Consider the following 27,427-nt stretch of genomic DNA (forward strand, 5'->3'; position numbering starts at 1 on the left):
TGGCTGATTAAAAGGTTCTGCTTGTAGCTGTAAAGGTAATTATCATGCTGTGCTATTTTTCTAGACTACAGGTTTAGCAGATTAATGAGCAGACAATCAGTTATTCCATTTAATAGACAGCTCTCTATCATTTAAGTATCTCCTGTCACTTTGGAGTGTAGGATTATTTTCTTCCCTGTTTTTTGCAAACACTGGAAAATTGTACCTATTGTTAAAACTACATACTACATTTCTCAAAATTATTTCAAGGACCATTAAAAAACAGTTCTTCACAATTTTTCTGTCCTACTAAATAAAATGTACTTGGGATCATTATAGGAAATTAGACAGTCTGACATAGAATGACCAATGTCTGTATCATTAAAGGACATTTCTACAGGAAAGGAATGGCTTTGCCCTTTACAAAGTATTTCTGCCCTATACTAACTTTTGAGTCATTCCTGGGACAGTGCTGCTTGATCCATGTCAGGACATGACCAAGAAAAGACGCATAAATGCAGGATGTGAAGGCTTTAACAGGCAATGGCTCAAAGAGGCAAAGCCTCTTCCTTCCAGCCAGTTTTATTTTCTCTCCTGATATCTGCCAGCAAAAACACCACGTTTACAGAATATCATATCCTTTGACCTGACACTGCAAGCCAAATCTGTGCTCCACATTATAGACAGCTGATGTCTTTCTCTTTTGTATAAATTGTAGTCATTACAAAACAGGAGTTATTGAAACAGGAGATCATATGCCTCTCCAGAATGCTAGCTTAGAAAGTACTTTCATGTTTTTCCTGGTCTTTTCTGTCTTAGATCTGACTACATCTAGATTTGTGACTAGAGTCGAAAGGTTTCTTGCAGCCAGAGGAGGAGTAGACTTTATAATGATTTTGTTAGTTACAGAATTCACACAGAGGATTTGAAATTCTTACTTTAGGAAAGCTTTAAAAGCACAAGCACATTAAAATTTAAAGTGACATTGTTAACATTGTGTATTATATTCATAAGTTTCTGCATTTACATTTTCAGTGTTGAAAAACTGGTAGAGGTTGCACGACATCATATTGAGAATTCTAGCAAAATCCACTATGAAATGACTTTAGAAGGTACAGATTTCTTCATCAATAGGGATGTAAAAATGGTTCCTGACCCTGTTCCTGACCCTGTTCCTCCACCAGAATTTCAACGCCTAGAAATCTCAGGAAGTAGTACTCTAACTATTTCACAACTTACTACACTTCATAAGCAGTTCCTACAGCTGGCACCTAAAGGTAAGAAATGTTTTCCTTTCAACTCCCAAAGTACTGTTGGTTACCTACTTAAAATCTAGAGTAATTGGGAGCTTAGTTAGTTATCTGTATTGTTAAAGATAACATTAGTTATCTGTGTTGTTAAAGATTGTACTACAGTTAAAGATGCTGCTACACAGAAAAACAAAGTCATATTGGGAGATGTTGAAAATGTGAAATAATGACCACATGAAAGCTTTTAATAGCTTTCTTATGGGCTTTTTATTGTCAAGACCACATATTTAATATTTCTCTAACATCTCTCTTAACCTGTAATAGGTTTTCCGTACAGTGTGTATCATGCTTACTTCGCTTAAAAATGCAATTTTAAAATTTTTTTACTAATTGAGAGCTCATTGAACTCAGGCTATGTTATTTTAAAACACCATTTTAAAATGATCAGTATTTTTATGAAACTGTTATGTAGGCTCTATTATAAAATTAACCATTCTATTCTTAAAGTCAATGTGTGCCTGTTGTTTAGGTGATTTGCAAGCATTAGCTCAGATATGTAATTTTTTCTACCTTTAAACATGCATTTATTGTATGTCTACCCTCTAATTATGGGAATTTAAGGCTTAGGATGCCTAAAAAGCCTTGCAATAGTTCCTGAGACTGTATAAATGTTACAAAGTAATTTAGGTAAGGCAGTTTTAAACTCAAATGGAAAGTAGTTACACATGTATTTGCAGATTGTTTCATTACCAGTGTTCCATATTATGTTTATAAGTTCAGTATTATTGCCACTAAGATTGTGAAATACAATGTGTAAACAGGTGCTTGCAATTCAAGATCTAACTCTTCCCATGTAATAAGGCCACAAAGGCACAATGAAATTGAGTTTAATTCTTTATTGGGAAATCCTTTTCATGTGTATTTATACAGCAATTCCAATTTTCTTTTGCATATAAAACTATTTTAGGCAGAAAAATACATACAGTTTTCCCTCAGTGAGATGCATATCTCTCATACACTGTCTCCAGTGTAGGAGTGTAGATGTGGGTGTAAGCATTTCAAAATGTCCTGTAGAGACCTGTTCTGCACACAGTATTGCACATATATAATGCCACACAAAACTAGGAATCTGTATGTTTGTAATCATTTACTGGGCTATAGAAGTGAAACACAGATACCAGTTTGATTGGTACTTACACTTGAGAGGGGTTTTTTTTTGTTTTAGATCACTCATGATTAAAATACTTAAAACTAAAAAAATTTGTTTATTACAAACTTTATTGTTCTTGACATATTTAAGACAGACATTTTCTTTGTAAAGTTGTAATAATTAGCAAGAAAACAACTGAAGTCTTTATCAGTCTACAATATTTCACATTTGATAGTATTGTATTCACTAAAATGACCAACATGACTCGTGTGACTATCTGAAAGAGGAAATTTTTTGCCTTAGCAGCCATAAAACAGTAAAAGAATGCTATTGCTTGTTCTCTGAAACAATGGGAAAGAATTATTGTTTAAAATAAGGTGCCATACCCTATGAATTTATCTTCTCTTTGGTGTCTATTAAATTAAGATACTTACCTTTTTTGGATAGCTGAATTAGGATGGAAAGCACAAGATGTGCAAATCATCTTTAAAATACTTCCTCCCAGTCTCTTACACATTTTAAGACAGCATAAATCACAACATAGGTTTCCTAAGGCAACCACTTCATTATAGACTCCTTTCTTTCCTAAAACATAGGAAAATTTTTCATAGCCTTCTGTCTCTCCTTGTTCAATAGAATGGTCAACAGAAAATACACATCCCAGTAGTTAGTCTCTCACTGAACAAAAGAGTGAAAAACACTAAAGCACCCAGCACAGCAGCAGTGAAATTGTTGATCAGCATCTCTAAAGGAGATACCAAAAAGTAACAAACAAAGCCCTATCTTGGAGAACATCCAAACAGATCTAGATTTGCTGCCAAACATCCTGTCTTTTCTTATTCTTACGCACCCCAGCATATCTCTCAGCATTCATAGTTGAAAGCCACATAAAAAAATCACATGAAGTATAGGCTATTGGGCAAGTCTAAATAGAATGGATCTACCAATCTCCTTGTAGTAGAATAGAGGTAGTTGTGAATAATGGATTTTCTAAAGTTGTTCTGAAAAGTGGAAATTAGGCTTTTCTAAAGCATCATGGAGATTGCATGAAGCATATTTTTACTTAGAAATGCAAGCAAACAAAGAGTAAAAAAGGAGTGATTCTATTAGAAGAAATTAACATGTAAACAGGTTTCTCTCAAGTTATTTGGTAAATGTCAAAAGGAAGTCTTTTCAAGATATATTTAACAAATTACCAAAATTAAAACTAAAAGTGGGAGTGCCAATATACTTTAAAAATGTTTGATATTCATGGAAGAATTCTTTTGAAACAGTTTTGTGTTTCCTAGGAATCTAAAGTTTTAAAGAATTGACGATTCTTCACAGACAACTTTGTGCAGTCCTGCACACTTGGCTCTCCGTGGAAGCACATTATTCTCCATTCTAAGCACCAGTGGACAAAATTAGCCTGTGCTGGACCTTCCTACCTACTGTCAGTCTTTCATTTGAGAAAACAATTTACTTTTTGTTTTATTATTATCCCAAGTGCTATTGCCCAAAGTCAACATGAGTCTGCACTAATTAATTTCACTAACTCTTTGATCAAGTTTTGAACAGTACTCTAATATATTACCCTGGGAATACTTTTTCATAGGAAGAGCTGTCATGAGTCTTAAATGGAGCTACTAACATTCACCTTTTTTATTTTCTTTCTTACAGTATTTTTGAATGCATGCTTTTATAGTCAACAAAATTAAAACATCTATTATTATCTGTCATCCTCTTTGATTCCCTTCAGCACTGTGATCTTCTATAAGCACATCTTGTGATTTCAATTAGCGTACACATATGGGATGTGTCCATTTAATTCCAGAGCTGTTTCAGAGAATTCAGTTTGGGTGTGGTTTTGCATTACCAAGCAGATCAAAGTAGATTCTATCCCACAGTTATTCTCCATCTTATGACAGAATCACACAAGGGCATTTTAATTTTTTTTTCTTTTTCACAGCCATGATCCTTATGACCCATTCCAGTTTAATTACAGAAATGATTCTATAATTAGGTAAAATAGATTCCAGTAAGGTTTAAAAAAAAAAAATCTATATCAAATAACCAAAAATTGTTTAAAATACTAATTTCTAAAACTATTAGTCTGCTAAGTTATAAGGGACAAAAAATGGCCATATTGCATTGCTGTTTGCTTTCAAATTATGAACTTGTGAATTGAATTTTACTGTGTTGATAGATTGGGAGCAGACAGTTATATTAAAGTGTGTGTTCAGCTGAAATGTTACCTTTTCAATGGAATATTTTATGGAGACAGAATTATATAATGACCCTCGATAATGTCTACATGTTATGTTTTCTTTCCCCAAGCACTTCTGTAGAAACAATTGAAGAATAGTAATTGCCTGACTTTGATACAAATAGAGATTGAATCCATATGAGAGCATAGGAATAGTTTCATCATCTCTAACGTATCTTTTAAGGACTATTTATCTTCAATGTGTGTTTTTAAAGCTTGAAAATATTAAAGTTTTAAATTTGTGGACAGAGGAAGTATTTCTTTCTAGGTGAAAACTTAGTAATTCCACCAATAGTTTAATTTACACCTCTTTTTATGACTCTTACTAAGTCATGTATGTTATTTAATTTCAAAAATTTGTGGAACATATTTAACATGTTTCTGTGCATTTGAAAAAAAAAAAATATATGTGTATGTATGTATGCGTATGTATATATATGTGTATATATAGATAGATAAAGATGTATAAAATTTTAAGAAGTCAGTCAGCATGACAGAGGACCTCATCCCTCACTGCATCTGTACAGCAACAAAATACCTTAATTCTCAGTGCTTCTAAGTTTAAAGTCCCAATTCTTGCTATTTAATGAAGATTGGAATATAGTAGCACCAGTAATAATTAGTGAATAGATTATGCAAATGTTTACAGTGAAATTGACCTATAGGGAGTGATGAGTCTATCAACAACTTGGATGGAAAGTATTGTGGTTTTGATACTCCCATCTTTTTCATCAAAGGGTAGAACTATCCCATATTACTACCTTTTAGAGTCCTGAAGTTCAAAGAATATAATTCAGCTCTCAGGGTTTATTTCACTCATTCATCATTATAAAATTGCTACAGAGTTTGGTGTGTAATTTGCAAAGGATTATTATCCAAAGTTCTAGGCAGGAACTGCTATGGAAACATTTTTCTCAGTGAAAATAGAAGGAAATACTAATCCGTTCAAATATTTTAGTAAAAATTTATGGTAAGGGAATAACTGGTAACATAATTCTCTAGTATGAGTTTACAATCTCTTAGTATTTTGTTGCCTTTGTAAATTTATAATCTGAATGTTTAATAGACATTTACTACTTCATCAGTTTATGGAGATATTTTTATACAGTGCCTATAGAAAATACTCTACTGACTGTTGTATCATTAAGAAATTGACTCTTTTGTCTATCACCCTTATAACTGAGGCATAGTGATTGCTCTTTTTTTAAATGTCACAGGTTCCATTTAAAATGTCACAGTCCTGGTTCACAGGCTGTAGTGTAAACTTATGCTGATGTCATGCTGCTTTTTAAATGTTTGTTTTTTCTGTTTTCAGTTTCACTAGTGGTAATAATCTGTTATATCTTCACTAATTTTTTTGGCATTTTTTTTAAAGTTTCTTCACTGTTTATTGAAACATGCAAAGGCTTGCCAGTCACTGTGTGTATCAGAGAATGGTACTGCCTTTTAAGAAGATTTTAATGAAAACCAATTCTTCCTAGTGTAGCTTTTCCCACCTTAGTTTTCTTCTTGATTTCATTTGATAACAAACTTTATAGGAAGAAGTTGCTTCATAATTTGCTTCATAAGTAGTACAGGCTGGTTTCCTTTTGTATCCGGTATTCTTTCCATGGTACCACTGCGACAGATTCCAACTTTTCCTGTATTTCCAGTTTCTCCATGTGAATTGAAAAAAATATTGGAAACACTGAAGGTTCATCGTACAGGGAATATTACCCTTGATGGTGCATCACAGGTCTACTCTGATTCATGTTTCCCTAATCACCAGCAAATTTCCACAGGTTTCTGTATGCCTAAAGAAGTGGTAGGCACTATAGAGGTCTTAAAATGTTTATGTCTCTTACACCCTTTTTACTTCTCAAGTTTCAGGTCCAATTCGCCAGCCCTCCACCTCTTTTTCACCTTACCTTGTGGTTTTGTGTCTGTCTAGTGAAGATTTTTAATCTTTACTCTGTGTTAAGAATATTTCTCTTCCTCTTTTCAGTTCTGTTCATGGTACCTGGGCACACATCAGAAAAACTTTCTGAGACTGTTTTGTTGTCCATGTGGACCACAGCTGCTACCTCAGATTTTAAGTTCTTTACAAGAATAATTCATACTGAAAATGTATTTAATGCATGTTCCTAACTTATTAATATTATGACCTTTCAGGATGCTTAGAATAGAATGGAACAAGTTGTCACTTTTTTCAACAATGGGAACAAACAGTTCTCACAAATTGTGTATTATATGTATATAAAAATTTGCTCCTTCTTCTAAAATAGAAAAGAGTGGCATACAAAAACTGTTTTTCTCAAGACATTTTAAAGCACTAGAAATAGCATTTCTCTCTATGATTAGCTTAATGTACTCATTAATTTTTCTTCTTGATGTACCCATCACAATAAGGAGGGTGGAGAGTCAGATTTTAGGTCATCTGCAGAGTTACTTTTGTTAGTTCCCAGTGAACAAATAGATTTCTCATTTTATTGCTTCCATTCTGTATGCAGTTTCTCTTTCTTGTTTGATTGCTTTCTTTTCAAAGTCCTAAAATTATGGCAGTGGTGTACTAAAAGAATCATTAAATTACTGGGCAAAAGTGGGAGATAAATGGGACCTAGAAATAAAATTTTCAAAATGTCAGCTTATGGGATTTGCTCCTACAAAATATAAGGGTGGCCATCTTCAGAATAATTTGGGAAAAGTTGAGAACAATCTCAGTGCATTAAGAATGCATATATGGTTCTGAGAGCAGTAATACTGTCATTTGCAGGTAAATGTCAGCTACTATGTAAGCATCTTAGGCATTCTGTGTCAGGTTTTTGATTATGTATTTACAGACTTCCTCCAAGTTAATATTTCTGCTAATACCAGGTATGATGGACACAGTAATAAGTTTGTGGCTGCAGCAGTAGTTTTTGGAGACATTTTGCCTAAAAGACCATTCTGAATTCCACTTCAAAACTTTCCTCTTCGCTGTTTCAAAAATAGCATTGATGCTGATGCACTTCATGGGTTGCATACTCTGACAAATGTCTAATAATCAAAATCAAAACTGACAAATTCTTGCAAGAATCCTTGGAAGCGTTCAAGAGATTTAAGAGTAGATCTGCTTTCCTTTTTCTGTTTCATGACTGTTCTTTCAAGTCACACTCTTGTCCCAAATTAACAAGATAAAAATGGACAAAAAAATAAAAGATTCAATTGATATTTTATCAAATAAAAATTATTTTTTATTTAGTTGTTTCTTTTTAAATTATAGCCATAAGAGCACTGAAGCAATTTAAAAGCAAGACTAATTCTTCTAGCAACAGAGAAGTTGGTGACAGAGGGAAAGAGAAGAAAGATTTGGAACATCAGAAAACAAAGAGGAATCACCAGTTCCCAAAAATATGGCTAACAAAATACTCCTGGTTAAAATATGATGATGAAAGGGGAATAATGTTTTGTGTACCATGTCGTAAACATAATGTGGATTTGGGGGAAAATATTCATAATTTTTGTTCTGGCACTGATGACTTCAAACTTGAATTTATAAACACGCACCAGAGTAGTGAAGCTCATGCTTGGGCTACCTGCATGGAAGCTGCCAGTTCTGCTTCACCAGATGCAGCTTCTGCAGAGCAGATTTTGAAGAGCATGGACTCCATAACATTGGGTAGAGTAGAAAATATTTTTAGAAGATACCATGCTATTTCTAAATCTGGCTCTTCCAATACAAACCCTGATGGAATGTGCAAACCAGATAAACTTTAACATGACCTTCCTCAGACTTGATCTTCTGAAGTCTTCCCTAGACAGGCAGAACAGATCCATCTTCCCATTTCTGATTATTAGTTGCATGAATTAATCTTCCCATAACAAATACTCTTACAGACAGGATATGATTAATACATGTCACAGCTTTAACTACTTTTTATTTCCTTGTAAGAATATTTGTAAGGGTTGCAATTGGAATACTGTATCTTGATTTTTAATCTAGGAACTGAGAATAAGTATGATTTAGAGAATATGTATTTTCACAATTCTATGTATTCTAAATGCACCTTTCCACTTGATAATTTCAAAAGGTAAAGCATACCAGCAGAATATATTTCTACTATTAAGGAAATAGCTGTGATTTATATCAAAAGATAGCTAAAATTAAATCATTAAAGACCCTTTTTGGTTCCTCCAACAGCAAAAGAAGATGTACTACAGGTAATTTGTGAGAAATGAATACGAGGTCATTTGCCTTTGAATCAACTCTCTGCTAAATCAAGATAACTCTCTATTTTCAATATAAAATGTATGTAGTAATAGCAGATTCCCAGTATCCCACACCCTACTGCATTACTCAGCTCTGCTCTGTACTGTGTATGCTATATCACACACACAGATATATATATATTGTATGTGTGTGTGTGTGTGTGTGTATGAGACATACAGTCTCTTTTCGGTGTTTTGCAAAGATGCTCATACTACTTCTGGGTATAAACAGTGTGTCAGAAATTGAGTAGGTTTTGAAGGAATGCCTGATTAAAGCATGTTAGTCCACTCCAGGAGAATTAATCTGAAGAGATCAGAAGTAGAGATCACTACTGTGTGTTGTATTAAATATCTGTACTTGTGATTTCATAGACAAAAAAAAAAAAAAAAAAAAAAAAAAAAAGCTTAGATATACTTTGCCTAATAAGCAACAGGATGGATTATGGATTATGGATTTAATGGATTACCTTATTAGATATGTGGTTTATTATATATTTCAATTTTGAATTTAGACAGTTTTCTTTTAAATCACATAATAAATACCAAGAGGGTTCTTTTTCCTCAGAGTTTTCAAATGGAGATTTTTAATTATGTTCAGATTAGAAAAAGTTTGAAAATGTGTCCCAAGGATATTACACAGGTGAAAACAAAAAAAAAAGAAAGAAAAACCAAAAAATGGTAGTTCTGTAACACTAAAGTCACTTCCATGCTGCAGGGTGGAGGCATGTTTTCTCATAATCTTCTTTTCATCCATGAAGCTAGCATAATTCCTTCAACCTCACGTCTCAGGAGATATATTCTAAGCAGGTGATGATTCTTGCTGCTTTCTTTTGAGATGTCTTTTGTTTACATCCATCCTTCTTGATCTAGAGTTTCTTAAGTTGTATTGTAGCAGAAGACTTAACATCTAGGGGGGAGGGAAAAAAAAAGGATTTTTTTCAATGACTTCCTATGTACTTTCTCATAATATTGTAATCTGCTGTAATCCTTAGAGACTTTCCTACAGAAATTTTACTTTGGCACTAAGATTCCCTTTGGGATATTTATTCAGTTCATTTTGTCAGCCCAGTGGGGCACTTGACATTTATCTTTATTGAATAGTGTACTTTTATTCTAGACTTTATCTCCAATTTTTGAAGTTCACTTTGAATTCTAATCCTGTTCTTCAATGTGCTCAAAGTCTGTTCCTGAATTGTTTTATCTGCAATGTAATAAATGTATCAATTTATGCAGTCCATTTCCAGAAAGTTCTTTGATCTGATTTGATTTGTTTCTGGTGAAACTTACTTACTGACCCTGACCATCTCTCAGATTTTTCAAAATCTTCATGAATACTGATTCGTTTTATAAGATGCCTGCTACTCCTTTTAATTAAAAATGTTTAATTTTCTATTCACTCTCCTACATTATTCAACTAAAACTTATTAGGTTTGGTTTCTTTTATTTTGTACATATAAAAGGATTTTGTAAAGAGCATACCTTTTTTAAAATGAGACCTTCTAAGTGGAAAAAGCCAATTCTGGGAATTGTTTTCCTTTTTCCTTCCTAGAGGACATTATTTTCTTTCACTGCTTGCAGAATACCATTTGCAGACACCGGTATTCTTTTCTGGGTACCATCTGTGTAGCTGCCCACTCTCAGCATCTCTCTGTGATCATGAAGCCCTTGAGTTGAAATGATGAGTCACCTCTTGTTTGGTATTATAATCAGATACTCAAAACCAGTTCTGTGCTCTGTAATATATAGCCAAATCCACCAAGTATAGACAAAATATCTAAAAACAGTGAGGAATATATTTCATCCCTCATGTTTATGAGGGATTTCCTCTGTTCATTTGAGACTCTCATTCCTTCTACGTATGTCAGTAGGAGGAATTAAGTCACAGTCCATTTGAAATTTTCAAACTGTTATAACTGGAATTGTCCCTCGTCAGATGTTTCAGGAGGATGTAGTAAAGTAAAAGAAGTTGCCCTAGAGCACATCAGCAGTTCTATAGTTAATATAAGCAATTATATAGTTTATGTAAATTGTGATTAATGTTTTAAATTTCAATCCTTTAATAATTTCAGACATTAGTTTTGATGCAAGTTCTTTAAATTCCTTGTCCCTCAAATACTTTCATTATATGCTTCTGAAGTCAGGTACCTTCACTAAAAGTGATATGAGGATATTAGTACCCTTTTAGAATTCTATGAAGAAAATCAAATTTCAGGAAGTCAGAAACTCATAAAAATATAGGAACTACATATTTTATTGTCCTGTAGGGAAATCATAGTAGGAGTTAAACAGTTTAAACCATAAGATGGTGTGACATCATGAAAGCTAAGTTAGACTGGCAGTGACCAAATGGAAAGGGAAATGTTTAGCAGAAAACAAAGTAAAAATTATTAGCTGGGCTCTTTATGGTAAATCACTAGAAAATCTGAGACTGCAAAGAAGATGTAAAATATTTCCCTGTTGTTTTTTGTTGTTCACTGGCTCCTTCATGGACCATATCTTGTTTTCCCCATGAACCACTGAAATGTTACCTGGTTTATTGAATCTTAGATGAAATGTCCCAGTAATGATGCCCCTGTGATGAGGTTTCATTGTGCTATATGGAAATGATCTGATTCATGAGGCTTGAAGTTTTCATGAAAAAAACAAATTTCCATCTAACTTAAAATTATTATGTTAGCAATCCAAGCTGCTTCAGGAAACAGCACATGATTTATCACAATTTTTAGAAGATGTTCTTTCTCAATGTAGATAAACTCAAAAACTATCAAGATGTGACATCAGAACACTGTTATCACTGATAGTATTTTTTTCCTAGCTTTTGCTTTCATGCTGAAATTTGTGGGAGGATACAAAGGCTTCAAGTCCGGGTGTTTCTCCCTTCCTTCCCCTCCTGTCCCAACAGACTGAGCTTCCTAAATCTATTTTTGTCCTCTTCTCTACAAGATTAAATATGTGTAGACTTTCTCTGCTGCATTAAGATGTGTTGAGGGCATTAATCCTGGTTTTCCTGATTGGAGATAAACAGATCTACAGAGATGCAGACTATTAATTCAAATTGGCAACTTGATTTTGAATAGCGACATAATGGAATTAATATTCAAACACATTCTTCATATTCCTATCACATATCTTTTTAATAAACCTAAATCTCATTTCACTGTTTCACTTCAAACGAAGTGTCTCAGCCATAGAATGTGAACAGCTTTGGCTTTTCAAACAGACAAGAAGTTTAACTGGAACAAGGAAAAATATAAGTAAGTCTTTCCAGTATTTCACTGATTGTGTTTGCTATTAAAGGTGATCTGAAAACTCCTGTTTTGATGCCATGGAATTGATCACACCCTAATCAAATCAGCTTTATCTCGCAAAATTTAAATAACTTGAAACTTATTTTACATGTTTTGTTTTACTGCAGAGGTTTTGCAGTGATCTCGCACAGAAAAGTCCAACTCTGAAAGAAAAGACCCATATCTGTCTGTTAAAATTTTTTTTTCATAATTTTGTGTTTTAATACTATACATGAAATTTGAAGTTTCTGTTTGCTCATAAGCAAATCAATTCCTGCTTAAAAAAATGAATAGGGTTTTCTGGACTTAACTGATCTTTTCTTAGGATTTCTTTAAAATAAAATAAATGGAGCTAGTTTTAACTCCCAAATGTGAGTTATGAGAGGATTTTCAAACAGTTAAATTTTGTTTCAGAGTTCAACAGACAACAGTTCTTGTTTTTCACCCTATTCTCTAGCATACACTTGCTTTAAAGAGTGAAGATAGACTTATGATTGATTAAAACAGAGCAGAGTGGAAGAAAACGTTGGTAGGTATTCAATACACAGAAATCTATGAGATTGTTGTCTGTGAATGCGTGAGGATGGATTAGTGATCTTAATGATGATCAGGACAAGTACCAGAAGAATTGCAGTGCAGTGAAATATTTGAAATTTTGCTATTAGATAGGTCACATATGATTAGTTTTAAAATGAGATTTTATGTTTGGTTTGGAAAATGTTAGCATTATCAATAGTCCATAAATGGAAACTAAATTACTTTCTCATATGGCCATTAAAATTTAAAAATAGACCTTTTTTTTTTAACAAAAGAAGTCTATTTAAAAGGCTAAACATATTTCTATATTGATTTTTTATTAGGTTTTATACCAAAGAAAGTATTTATTGAGACTGTTAGTGGCTTGGTTAATTTGAATCTTGGACTAAATTGCTTTCCTGATGCATGGAAGAACTTAACACTTGCAGATGTAAGTTAACCCCTATATTCTCTTCAGCTCAAGTATTGGTTTGTGTAGAAGATGCAGCATTGCCCTTAGTATGATAAAATGAAGATTATAATACTGTTGGGCATTGCCAGTTTTTCTTTAAAATTCTTCTGTTTCACTAGGGAAGTATCATGGAAGTCACTGTGCCAGGCATTTTGTCAGCACTTTATTCATTTATAATTTGCAAATTATATCATTTCTTAAGACACCATCCAGGTTTTCAGATTGAGAAACATGAAAACTTCCTAATCTTCCATACTGAATTAATTTCTCTTTCAGATGTTGCTGGTAAACCTATGGAATAAAAATATTTACTTGTTTCAACATGTTTTGATAACTATTTCTGATAGTCAGCCATGATTCACATTAAGATTTTAATTGAATTTTACAGGATTTCACCACTTTATTCATATATTCTTCACACAGATGAACTGCATGAGTTAAACATTTTAATGTTAAAGTGGTGTAGTTCCAGTGAGTTTAGTGAAAACTAGTCACATCTGTCATCTTGACTATATAAAAACCTAATGTCAGCACAGGAAATTAATTATCGATGGAAAGCTATCAGTCAAATACTGTCTATTAATAGACCAAATGTGCATGTATCCCATGCTCTGTATTCTTTGAGAACTTTTAGTGCTTATAAATCCTATCTTTATTTTAATAATAGACTTTTTTTTTTTTCCTTAAAAGAACCATTTTTAAATGAGACTTAAATTTACCATGGATAACTTACAAAAGGAAATTCTCAAAGCACAAGCTGAGGTATATATAGATACCTATTTGGGCACTCAGGGTGTTTATTTAGAGAGATATCAACTGCACATGGCAGTAGACCATGGCCTGTGGCCTTTTTTTGTTTTGCCCTTTATAGAAATGTGAAACCTCACTGCAGAACCTTGTACATCCTGTCCAGGAAAATATCTAAGGATACATGAGGATATAAGGATATATTGAAAGACTGTTATGTACACATTTGACAGCATTTTCTATTTTGGTTTTATAGTTAGAAAATATGGCATCTGAATTCACAGTGAACTCAGAACTTACTGACTGGCGCAGATTCTTGCTGGCAGCAGCAGAGCCTTGGCCTGTGCCATCTGTGACACAGCTCCTCCAAACATTGCATGTCTTCAAGTCTGTTGATGTCACTGGATCAGGCTTCATTACACAGGAACACTATACACAGGTTATAATCCTTTTATTTTTTCAATCAAATTTTATCTTGTTAAACTCCCTGAATTGAATATGTTGTTTGATTTATTCACCTTGAGAAACACAGTCTAAATTTTAAATGCTTTAGGTCTGAAGGAGCTTTCTAGTGGAAAGTGTTTTCAGGAAATTTATGGCCTAATACATATCTCATCCACAGTTCCACAAATCAGCTAATTAAGCGTACTTTTAACTTGATTTTCCTACTTTTCCCATTAATTAATCTCAAGTGAAAATCCTTTCTGTTTTAATGAAATCATTCTTTGTGCACTTTGATGATTATTAACTCACTTGACACTGAATAAGATCATTTCCTCTAATTAAAAGTAAGGATTTCAGTTTCATCTCATCAGCTTCATTTTAATTAAATGTTTCTAGATTTTTTCCAATAATTAATTTTCTCAAGATTATTCCTCAAAACTTGAATACATGGAAAATTATAAAATTATTTGATCACTTTTCTGAAGATGACTTCTATTTCAATTGTCACATAGTTCAGCAAGGTTTTTCAGAAAGAGTATTATAAGTACATTTTTGTTCTTTCAGCAAAATTATGTTCATTTTCACTTACTTTTACTTTGCATTTTTAATAATACCTAGAGTGATGCTTGCTGGTTCACCCTCTCACACTATACTAGCTAGAAGTATCATATATATGCACATATAGGTGTCTGTAGATACTCCAGTTGTGCCAGTTTCTGTATTTGTTTGGTGATAATAAGTATAATAAGATAATAAGTATAATTTCCCAACTGTTTTGAGTAAATTTCATAGGACCTTTATTGTAATTTCTTTTCCTATCACCTAGCATTGGATTTTAAAGAAAAATAAATAAAGGCTGTGTTAGTCCAGAGGCCTGTCATTTTCAGAACTTCTTTGATTCATTTAAAACTTCCAGAAGCACCTGCCAATATCTGCCCACCACAGACTTTCTAATACATAAACTCTACACAGACAGAAAACCCACAAAAAATGTAGATCCATGTGCACTTATTTTTCTGTTGTAAGTTTTACTGAAGAGTTTACCAATAAGCTAACAAGACATGCAGACCAAGAATGTACATTTTCAGTGTAGGATCCAATTTAAAATATAATATTAACCAAGCAATTAAATGAATTACTTAAATATTACAAGGTAGTAAATATGCAATAAGCAACAGATTTGAATAACCTTCCACTGAGGATTTGAGCTGCTTCAGCTGTCCTCTCTCTCTGCACCTATACTGGTAAACTACGCAGTGCTGGGCCCCATCTCCAGTGGTGCTGGGTTGTCCCTACTGTGATGTTTTTTTGTACAGCCTGGTGTGGTTTCACACAAGTGAGTTTTTCTGCAGGAAGTTTGTTCATGCCTATCCAGATCTAGCTGATCCTGTGTCTAGAGGAAGTACTACAGAATTGGTTCTGAGCACTTTTAATTTACAGTTGTAGCTCTGGCTCTGTAGGACTCTTGGTGCTTGCTGTTGTTGGAGCAGGCAAGCTAAGGAGAGCCTCGCCTCTAACCTTCACCATACTGAATAGTATGGACAGTTTGGACAGTATGAACAGTTTCTTCTATAAATAAGTCTGGACAAAAGGTGTAAGGGTTAGAAAAAATCCTGAAAGGAAAAAACCAGAACATGCATAGAAACTCCATATCATATTCTGCTTCTTTAGCAGCATAGATTCACAGCTACATAGTTAATTTTCACTTTTTTCAAAAGCATACATTCACTTCTATCTTACTTGACTTTCACTAATTTTTCAAGTATCTGTTACAACGTACAAACAGCTACTTAATTATTCTTATGTCATTATATATTAATAACAAATTCAGTTTGATTAGGTCCAGAAATTAAGTTCTTATCAACCTGTGTGTTGAATAGCTAGAATATAAAGACCACCTTATTTCAACATGTGAAAATAAACTTATTTATTTATTTATTTGTAAAATCAGGTTGGCTTATGGTTTAATGGAAATGAAGATCTAAACATAACAGAAAGTTGCGAAGAACCTGTGTCTTTAGAAAGGCTAAACCACCTCATAAAGGTAACTGAAAACACAGGTATTTTGTAGAGATCACTATTTAAACATGAGAGGTCTCATTTCAGGTTTTTGGGTCTCTGTTTTTCAATAAGTGCTGCATTTTTTTGGTATTTTTTCAGGTCAAGTGGTGCTTCAGAATAATGTAGAGAGGAATCCAAGAATCAGCCTTGAGTATACTAAATCATAGTCTGCTCAGAAATACTTAATTACTCCTCTTTTTGACTGAATGGCATTAATTTTGCTACACAGCAAGCAGCTTTGTAAAGAATGGAGGCAATGATGACTGCATCTGAGCTTACAGAATTTTCCGTGAAAGAGGGTGCTAATAATAATCTGAATACAAAAACTGCTTTGAACATATTTGTCATGATACAAGGTTTTATTAATTTCTCCCTTTTCTGCAAAACTCAGTTTCTGTTTCCTTGCATTACTTAACACATGTTCATGATTTATCACAGCCTTGATCAGTATAGTCTCAACATTTTCTTTAGTAGCTCTTATTAGCAGTAATTAGAATAACTGTATATTCTAGTAAATAGAATAACTGTATTCCATTCTTTTCTCTACAGTCCTTGATTTGTCTTTCATTTAATTCCATATATAGAAATTAATTTGCTTATTTTTGCCCTTTTATAGTTTTTCTTCAGTTTATTTGCGGATACCAAAAAAGACATTGCTCTGCTGGACTATATCGAGATGCTGCTTTATTTCGCCTCCCACTCTGATCCAGTTGAGGGTGTATACAGAGCACTTAGCATTGCTACTGGAACATATATTCACAGAAGAAAGGAAGCTTCCCTTCCATGTGTGGTAAAATATTACAGAAAAGTACTAGAGAATAGTAGTAGTAGTACTTCCAAATTATGAATTAACTAGACTTCTCTGTATTTCCTTATCCTGGGTAGCTCCAGTCCTTACAAGTAGTCTCACTGAATTCATGGGAGCATTGCATTGGTAATAAAACTCATAAAGATTATTTCAAAAGTCTGGAAATTTGCTTGCCAGTAATGAAAGTTTAAGATATTTACTGGTGACTGCTCCTTGTGCATATGAATGGAAGTAATTCTTTTGCCTAATTGACCAGCTGTCAGTCCCTGGAATCTGACTTACACAAACGTTAACTCAGGATGCAGGACCTGGTATTATTGCCGATCTTACTTTATTTTCCACTACTTTTCTTTGGGGTAATCAGACACATCTTTGTTGTGTTATTTCCAAATGTTTAGTTTTTTCAGTAAATCAGAAGGTTTAATAATAATTAGTTTCATACAAAAAAATTTAAAATTACTTTTTCAGCCATGATGAATGCATTGTTACATCAAATGAAACTTGTCATTTGAACATTATTAGTATTTCTGGAGTATGTTTTTAATGTTAAAGTCTTAACACTTGAATTACCCTACTGCATGCATCAATTGCTTATTAGTGAATACTTATTGAAGTATAAGTAATTTTTGAGACATAAATTATTTACGTGTACACACCTTGGAAAGAGGTTGCTGCTGAAGATAATAAAATGATTTGTTGCCCTGTCACAACTACAGTGACAACATTTGCACAGGACTTAAAGTACAATTGAGATATCTAGAAACAGTATAGAAAAGGCATTATTTTGAGCTACATAATCATATACATATGCAAAATAGCATTTTCTAATTTCAGATGACAGAAGTTACACTTCCCTGTGTTCAGTTTGTCACAACAGAGTTTTTGTACACTGAAGAGACTGAATAAGACAATAATACTTTCCACATTTCATAGGAAGAAGAGCACAGAATGCTCTCAATTAGATATTGTGGTATTAATTTCCCGTATTTCAGTGGAAAGTTCTAATTTTCATCTCATTGGATATAAAGTTACACAACCTGTTCTCCTCTTTGCCATTTTCTGTTTGGATTGATTTTTTTGCAAGTTTGGTAGAATATAAGAGCACTGACATTATCACCTACGTGTCAACATCTTCTTGAGGTTGTAAGAGTGAATGGGATCATTTGCCTTCAACCCAGAATTTACTGAATCTCTGAGGAGAGAGATGTCCCATCTAACCTGAGCATTTCCTCATGCCTGCTTTCTCACTCAAGCCATTGGCTCTGAGAATCTGTGCTATGTCTGATATATGTCCCACAGTGTAGCAAACAGATAGATTGTGTGCCTAATTCACCTTGGAGAGTCCCTCAGAAACCTGGGAATATACAAGAATTAGATAATAAACAATCTTGCTTGTGTGGATTCTCTTTGACTTTATAGTTATCTAGGCTGGTGCACAGAATCACTGGACGGAATTTAATATTTTATTTCTTCTTATGCCTTGTGCTCCATGCCTAAGCACTGGAACAATAATGTTGAATACTGACAAAGGACAATAAAAGAAATCCTGTACCACTGAAGTAAATTAGTTTTCTCTAGAAACTTTCTTAGACTTTAGTAGAGAGAATTTCATGATGGCTATTCCATAAACACGAGGGGGCAAAAAGGAAATAGTGCTTTGATATTGTGTCATGTTCGAGGCAAGCTCCATCAAATACAAAGTCCTGAAGACATCTAAAGCGGTTTTCATCATCAAATTAAGAACCTAAGCTGTTTTTTCCCTGTGGCCATTCATTTACATGTGATCTAAATATCCCAATTCTCACTCCAGGTACTGGAAATTTAGTAAATATTGTCAGTGGAACATTCATCGGTGAAATTTAAAGAGCTATCCAGCTCATCTCTAAGAAGTTTTGCATCTTAGGTAGCTGGCTCTTACATAGGCACTTAAAGAATTTCACCTAATGTACCTCTTCTCTTGTTCTGTGTTGATAATTGCAATGACTTCTCATTGGTATCTGAATGCAGAAATACATCTGAAGCTTTCAATGTTGTTAAGAGAAGCTCAGACAAACATATTCTTGAGACTTCTTTTAGTAACTTTAAGTTTAAATAAGGTTATTACGGGTTGTGTAGGTTTCACAGCTCAGGGTAAGCAATGCAATGAGAGACCCAAAACTTCAGTGCTGATATTTCTGCAATCTTGATTATGTGTTGCATCTTGATTGTGTGTTAAAAAGACTGTAAATTACACTACTCCTCCTCAAAATGAAATGTATTAAGGCCCAAGGCACATAGCACAGGCATGATTGAACCTCAGTAGTCTCTCCCTCCTAATGAGGAAAGAAATGGTTTGTTCAATTACATGCAATTTCCTGCTGCTTAGTGGTTAATCTACAATGTGGCATAATCTAGTCAAAGCACTGTTCACCTATGTGAGGTCCTTTCTCATCTTTGTGCTCACAAATCTCTACAGCAGGTAGAGATGAGGGTTATCTGTTTAGTTTTTGGGGTCTTTTTCTCTTTGGCCAGTTCTAGTATCACTACAAAGTTACCTAATTGCTTGCTTAAAGTAAACTTAATTTTTCTGCATAAACTAGAAAGTACCTATATCTGTGGAGAGCTGGTTAACTGTTGGCCAAAATAGAGTTCTTGCGCTGACTAGATTTGGACTAGAAAATTCATACTTTTTAAATGTGAATATCCAGAATTAATAAATTTAATGCTTAAATAAATAAAAAGTTCTTGGTATTGTAGTTTGTAACTATTAAATATTTTTATGTTTTGTTGCTCTGAGAAATACTAATTTTTCCGTGCAATGTTGGCCACATTCATGGAAAAAGCTGTCTATTAAATTTCTGATAAAGCCAACATTATGGCTATTTCTGGACTTTCAGGATCTATTCCTCCATCCTACGGTGCAGTAGATATTTTTTTATGAGATGATGACTTGTGTTTTTTAAGAACTGAAGTTTGGAATTATAATTCATTGGTTCTTAATGGGCATTTAGCTGGAACAGATCATCTTCTGACAGACTGTTTTTCCCCAAGTATGATACCTGTGCCTAAATTTTTAGGATTCTTCAACCCCTAACATATTGTCAAATGAAAAGACTTTAATAGAGGATGAAAATGAAGTCTTGAATGACACAGGTGAAGGAATTATTTCAGTGGCATCTCTACTCAAAGTGTTTCATACTGGAGGAAGTAAAGATGAAGACTGTCATAGGTTTAGCTGTCTGAAGAAGGCAGACAGCTATGATAAGGTAGGCAGATTGATTCAAGGATGGTTTTGTAACTTGCATCATACATTAAAAAACTATGCTGTGATCTTTATGCTTTTCTACTGTTTTTTTTTTTACAATAAATTGACCACGTATTATTTTTACTTGAAGCATTTCATTAAGATGTACCAAGAATTAGGTGCTGAAGATCTGACACCCATTGCAGTTGAACTCCTTTTGAAGCATCCTTTCATGGAAGATTTGATCAACACATGCCAAGAATACAAACTTCCTGTAAGTATTCTGTCTGGGACCAAAGGCTTTGTAAACACACATGCATAAATTTGCATTATCCCAGAAACGTACATGTAATTAATGTACATACTACCAATAGATAATGCAGTGTAGATCAGCTATATAGCCCAGCAGCTTTAGGATAGATCAGTTGTTTTGTTTTCCATGAAAATTCCATCCAGCAAAGATGGGGCTGCTTTCTGACCCAATTTTTGTACAAGTTTTGTTGGCCTGGAGCTGCCTACAGGTTTTCCACTGCCTTGTCTGATGAGGCTTTGCCTTTCTCCCCATCCACAGAAAGGAGTCTGGTTGAATTATCCTCCCAACATGATTGTACTGCAGGGCACTGTAGGATATGTGGTAGATCCCATTCCATTCCAAGGCTGACCAGGCAGCAGAAAAGGGCATGCAGAGGCAGTACAGGTCCAAATGTTCTTCCCTGCTGCCTGCACCTATGTTTAAACATGCATTAAAACAGTTGCATGAAAGGCAAGTTTGGCCCAGAGAATCACCCTGTTTAAGGTATCAAACTATGAAAAAAGTATGTGATATACAGGGTGTAAGAAAATAGCATGAGAAGATGAGAGGTTGTGTCCCACATCCAATATAGAGTCATCACAAGGTTTAGATGATCACCCACATAGTGTGCCACAAAATGTAAATCTGGATAAGATACATGATACATGATAGTTTAGGAGTAATTTGCTGTTTCTTAATTATATTCCTCACTTGTAGGGTGTGAATTTCCCGGCGTTTATTGTATCACTCATAATCATTCTTAGTGAAAGATAGTAAAAGATAAAATATAAGAATTTTTACTCAGTGAAAGTGAGGGTTAAAATTCCATTTGCTACAGTAAAAAGTGATAGAAAATGTAAGATAAAGACAAGACTATTGAAGATTATAACTATCCATGTGTGTCCATCCTGCCTATGTTGATGTTGCAGCCAATTTGGGAAGATGGATGCTAGGCAATGTTAGGTCATTCCTCCCTTCCCTTTTCTTCCCTTCCCCCTTCTTTCTTCCTGACTCTTTATTTAATTGAATACTGCATTTTATAATTTGATTTTTTTATAACCTCACTGAATTTCTTGTAGACCAAAGCATTTTTTAAACCAGCTCTCTAGATGTTTTCCGCCCTAAGAACTGTTTACGCACTCACTGACTTTGTAGTATTTAATATAATGCACCCTCTTCATGAAGAGTAAATGTGATGAAACTAAAGAAAAACTAAATTAGGGTGCAAACTGAGTAAAGCCATATCTATATGCTAGACAATTTACAGGAACTCCTTGTTAAAACATTTTCACTCTGGCCTGTGTTATTTCTGGCTGGTAGGATATATTCAGGGCAATTCAGGTATAAAAATTGTCAGTCTATGAGAAAAGCTTTAGGATAGTGGATATGAATCTTAGCAGTAACTGAGGGTTTCAGTGCACATATTCTAGCCCAGAGGAGTTCCTACATCTTGTTTATATGTTGGTGTAATTTTATTTAAATATGACATTTTTCTGCTTAATTGGCAGGTTCCATTGATGTCTGTATCTCCTGACTCAACAGTTAGGTGATGCAGAGCTTCAGTTCTCATTTTTATTAATTAAAAATTCCTTTTGAAAAGACTTATACTGACTGTATCTCAGTTAGAGTACTCTATGGCTTCTGTACTAAAACCCAGACTATTTCATTCCTTGACTGTAATGTGAAATACAGACTTTTGTTTTATGCGTGAAACCAATACTCAAGTTTACAAAAAGAAGTGCTATATTCACCAGCAAACAGGCACAGAGACCCAGGATCCATTGTTTTAAGTATGTTATAATTCTGGTCTCTTCCATATGGACTCCAGGAAAATTTTTCCTGTATCAATTCCCTATTTGGGGAACAGGTAAACTTTTTTCTTTCCAAGACAATATTTTTAGCATCAATTATTTTTGCAGAAATTCTCCTTAGAGATGTCTATAAAAATGAAAGTCAACCACAGTGCTGTTATTTTGAGATCTTTTACAAGATAAATATAGCAAGTTAGGGTGTGGTTTCTAAAAGTTAAAATGTTTTTACTAATGCAGTTGTAAACAGCAGAAAGTAAAATGTTTTGTAGAGAACTATAAAGGGAATGTCTAGCTTCCAATTTTTCATATTTAGGTTGGATACCTGATTCTTTTGGATCTTGATGACCTGTTCAATTTCAAATATTACTATCTGTCATGGCTCAAAAAAATTTTTTTTCTGTGTGAGATATATTGTCTTTTGCAGGGATTTTGCTTTCTATGCTAGTGAGCTGGCAACATCCTACATGATGGTGACCTTTCTGTCAGCCTTTGTACAAACATCTACAAATTAATATGACCAGAAATTCTATTACTTTTTCATCATGTCTTTTCTGTCCTGATTACAAGGTTTTCTGGGTCTAACTAGAACTTTCAAGTGTTTGCCATTATCAACACATTTTTTTCACTTACCAGATGAAATTTATTCCTTGAGAATAGGCAGATGACATTTACAAGTGCATGTTTATGAAGGCACTTCATTACATGCTCAATTAAATTTCCTTTAAATAACTCTAGTAATGAATGAGAGAAGATTTTTATTAGACCAGCTGATTCAGATGGGAGGAGTAAACAATCTGCTTTTTCCATTGCATGTGTTTGTCTATTCGATTTGGCCAATTAAGGGGTTTTCCTTTGGCCTCATTATTATTTGTTAAAAATTTTACCATCTGTTCTGAGACTGTCACAGATATGGTAATACAGAAACAACCACATATTTTAATAATTCAGCATTTTGATTGTGATAAATTTAAAAAAAGAGTCTGGGATATATTCTACTTATATAATTCTTAATGCTTAATGCAATATGTGACTTTGAGTGGACTACATTCTTATAAATACTGAGGATAAGGTAGTTTGATAATTAGCATGGAGTTTATTAATATCAAAAACATTATGATAAATTGGATAAATTGTGTTACATTTCTTATTCTGCCTTCAAATCCTGAATAGTCCTTTAAAAAAAGGCTCTGTTTTTGAAGATAGGGATATAGCATCATATTTCTATGTGTTTATGATTTGAATACATTTAGCACAGGCCCTTGCTTAATCAATCTAAATTAACTTCATATAGCTACTGCTGTTGCTGTTGTTCATTCTGTTAATCACTTCAGTAACATAATTCAGATATTCTTTCAGATAGAAGTTCCACTGAAGCAGGATTTATATTAATGTGTAGTTAACATGCCTTTGTGAAAAAACATTTATTGCTATGTTGAAGAACTATTACAAAACCTGTTTATACCCACAACAGCCATTTAATATTACACAACAAACATGCAGAACTCCATCATTTCACAAAGTAAAAGAGCTTCTTGTCATAGGGAGAGCTCATGCAGATTATATTAAATACATCTTATGAACTGAACCAGGTATCAAGGTTTTGACAGAAAAAAGCACTGCTGATTCACTGTGTAGTCATAAGCTGTAACTGTAATACTTATGAAACTTGAGAAGCTTTTTTCATGTGGTGTTTTAAATGTCTCAGTGTGCAAGAAAAGGAAAATCTAACTGTTTAAGTACTTCATTTAAAAATGGAGACCTATGCTATGGTTCCCTTGATCATGTATCCCACCCCTAAATAATCTTGGAAACTTTAATGTACATAAAAGACGTTGTTTCTTATATTAAAAAAATACAAATAATACGTGTTCACATTAAAAAAAAAGTTTCCTTCATTAAAGATGGACATAGCAAAACTGTTGGAGCACTCTATCCCCAGTTTCTTGACAGTATTTAGTACTACAGTTGTTTTTATCAAATGAGGATTGAAACTATGTTTTCTGACTTAATTTGCTGAAAAATGCCTTCTTACAGTGAGGTGTTTCCTAGAGCCAAAGATAAATATTAGCGAAACCCTCTAAAACCAAAGGCTGGTAATATTTTCTTTTAGCGTAGTCCTGTATTCCCTGAAATGCTTCTGACATTTTGCAAGTTTGTGAGACATCATTACATGCAGGCAATTCCTGCATTTAACAAAAGGTTGTATCTCCAAAATATGCACAAAATTGGAATATGTACATGTATTGGAATACATGTACATAAAAATACTATTATATCTTAAAAATCTGACTGTTAATTATTCTTGTAAAGGAAAAAATGTGAATTCTGACAATATCAGAAAATGCTAGAAAGTTAAATATTTATCTTTATTTTGAATGCTCAGCATGTTACTTTTTTTAAAACAGAAATTCCTTGTTCATCCTATTTACACATCCTATAATGGATAGTATTGCTGAAATGGGATATGCAGAGATTCTGCTAATACAAAATTATTGAAAATTAACAGATCAGAGAGTATGCTATAAAGAACTAAGCACAAAATTAACCTACTGAGGGTATATATTATTCAAAGTGTTAGTTATTTATTTTCTTTTATATCTGTTTCCTGGAATTTTTGTTAAAGTTCAGACTGAAATATGACATATTCTTTAAAAAAACACTCTTAATTGAAAATTTTGTCTTAGTATGCTCTCAGTAACGTTTACCGGTTTAAACAACAGTCTTGTTCCCTCTCTTTACTAATAATATTAAGCTAATGTTTAAGACCTCTGTTTAAGAGTTGCATTTTAACACAGCACTTTTTGTAAAACCACCAAAGGCAATGAAGTCCTGTGGATAACACGAAAACATCATCTCAGTGATATTACACCACCTCAGCTGGATGAGTTCCAGTGCCCTGCTGGAAGACATTATCTGTAATGTGGGGAATGTATAATTTACCTCCACTGAAGTTAGTTTTTCACCATAATCTAGTCAGTGGTAAACTCACCTCATGGATAGACAGGGTGTTATTATAGAATAGGTGTTGTTAACTGCAAGTTTTAAGGTATTATTACTGCAGTTTTTAGGCTGCAACATAAAATCACTTTTAACATTTCCTTTTTCCTTTTCATAGGATATTAAAATCTTTCTCCAAAGATCCAAAGAAGCACAATCAATTGATGGGGAGGAAAACAGGAGTGAAGACATCAATGTATGAAAAATTACTGTTCATGAACATTAGAAGTCTTTTTTCCCAAATTCTGTAAGAAATGTGTCTTTCAGGTCCAGTCCTCTCTTCCATGAGAAAAGCTTTTCTGTTTATTTTTGCAAGAGCAAAATCCCATTCCAACTACACATTTTCTGTTACTTTAAATTTAAAAAAAATCAAAACAACAAAACCACCAACAGGAAAAGTTACGGTTTGCTCATCTTAAATAGTCTGATGATATTTCTAAATAAAATTAAACCAATTTCTGAATTTAGATAGAATTGGTAGTGTCTTCATTAAAATTTGGTTAAAGAAAAGAGTATGTCCCATTCTTCTAAATGCACTAAGATATCTATTCAGCTTTTTTTATATGTACAGTTAATTATTTGTAATTAATTAAATGCTGTAATCAATTAATCTTTTTAAAACATGTTGCAACTTCTAACTAATAAAATAAATGAAAACAATGTTTTCTCTAAGACAAGGATAAACTGGGCATCACATTCATGAAAATGATGTGTTTGTTGACAGTGGAGATGATGAATCTTTGCCACTGAACCTTTCTATTTCTAACCTTGCAGTACATCTCAAGCTACCACCTGCTAAAGACCTGCTTGCCATCCTTTTTTTAATTGACACACGGCTTTTATTGACACACAGGGCACCATATACTCCAGACACATGCTGCAGATTTTCATGTGTGATAGGTGTTTTCTAAAAATATCTATGGCACACCATGACACCTAGAGAAAGTTGACTTCTGTGGCAGATTAAGCAGTCTTGGTCAAGCACTCTATTTACAGCTGAAGTAGTTGTTTCTTTTTCTGTATGAAGTCTGAGTCTTACTGGTTTTCCTGAATAACAGGATTTTTGTGTTTAAATGCAGTTTTATCCAATTTCTCCGTTCTCTTGTGTCTAGTGATGGCTGACTATAAGTTGATAGGAACTGTTTTTTCATGGACCTTTGTAACATACATTTCAGAATACCCTTTGTAAATAATTCCCCTAGATTTGAAAATGGAGACGCATAAAAATTTCTCTGTTTTCAGTGGTATTCTGGTATTCTACTAATCTACACTTGACTACAGTCAAGTTTTCTGAAGACTAAACATAGGAAACTGATAACTGTGATTATCTTAACTCAGTATAGGGTCTAATTTTCTGTCTGTCAGCTGCCCAAGATATTAGCAAACCTCCAGCATTCTACACTGTCTTAGTAGCTTGTATCTGAACACTGCTCATTCATTCTGGGTATATTTTTTCTATATTCATCACTGCCCTCATAAAATTGTACAAAATGTTTAATGGTTCTTTTCCGTGGTTTGATTCAGCAAAGTATTTGAACACATGATGCTCTTTAAGAGTACAAATAATCCCACTGAAATAATATAACCCATAGGGAACCACAAACCTTTACCCTTTGCTGAGAATGTTATCTGCACAGAATATTTTTTCATTTTAATATATCTTCATTACTTTTTAGCCAAGTATGCATGAGATAGTATAGTACCCACATATGATGATGTTCCTTGTGAGATTTCTAGACTGCCTTTTTGAGTTATAAAACAATTCTGTATCAAAAGTGCAATAGCAGCATATTAAAAAAAAGACAAAAGGTTAGACAACAACTAAGAGACCAGATAAATAAATCTATCACACAGTAAATGTTTTTTCAGATTTTTAGAGCCCGATGTCAATAATGGCAGGTTTATTTCTTTGTTGATT

The 27,427-nt window shown here is 33.6% G+C and overlaps 1 protein-coding gene across 5 annotated transcripts in view; it reads left to right on the forward strand.

Annotated features, from left to right (window-relative positions):
* Window positions 1-25,976, forward strand: part of SPEF2 (sperm flagellar 2) — a 73,812-nt gene extending 47,836 nt beyond the window's left edge. For 3 of the 5 annotated variants that reach the window (XM_015653333.1, XM_015653337.1, XM_015653336.1), the window contains 8 exons: window positions 1,015-1,256; window positions 12,999-13,105; window positions 14,130-14,312; window positions 16,269-16,361; window positions 16,995-17,168; window positions 20,243-20,431; window positions 20,561-20,683; window positions 25,628-25,976. In XM_015653333.1, the coding sequence (XP_015508819.1) occupies window positions 1,015-1,256; window positions 12,999-13,105; window positions 14,130-14,312; window positions 16,269-16,361; window positions 16,995-17,168; window positions 20,243-20,431; window positions 20,561-20,683; window positions 25,628-25,711 (1,195 nt within the window). In that variant the 3' untranslated portion in view covers window positions 25,712-25,976. Of the gene's footprint in view, window positions 1-1,014; window positions 1,257-7,865; window positions 10,087-12,998; window positions 13,106-14,129; window positions 14,313-16,268; window positions 16,362-16,477; window positions 17,169-20,242; window positions 20,432-20,560; window positions 20,684-25,627 lie in introns of those variants that run through there. The other 2 variants (XM_015653339.1, XM_015653338.1) reach the window with 2 other exon arrangements.
* The last annotated feature ends 1,451 nt before the right edge of the window (window positions 25,977-27,427 follow it).

Source organism: Parus major, chromosome Z (assembly GCF_001522545.3).
Source record: "Parus major isolate Abel chromosome Z, Parus_major1.1, whole genome shotgun sequence".
NCBI classification, from domain to species: domain Eukaryota; kingdom Metazoa; phylum Chordata; class Aves; order Passeriformes; family Paridae; genus Parus; species Parus major.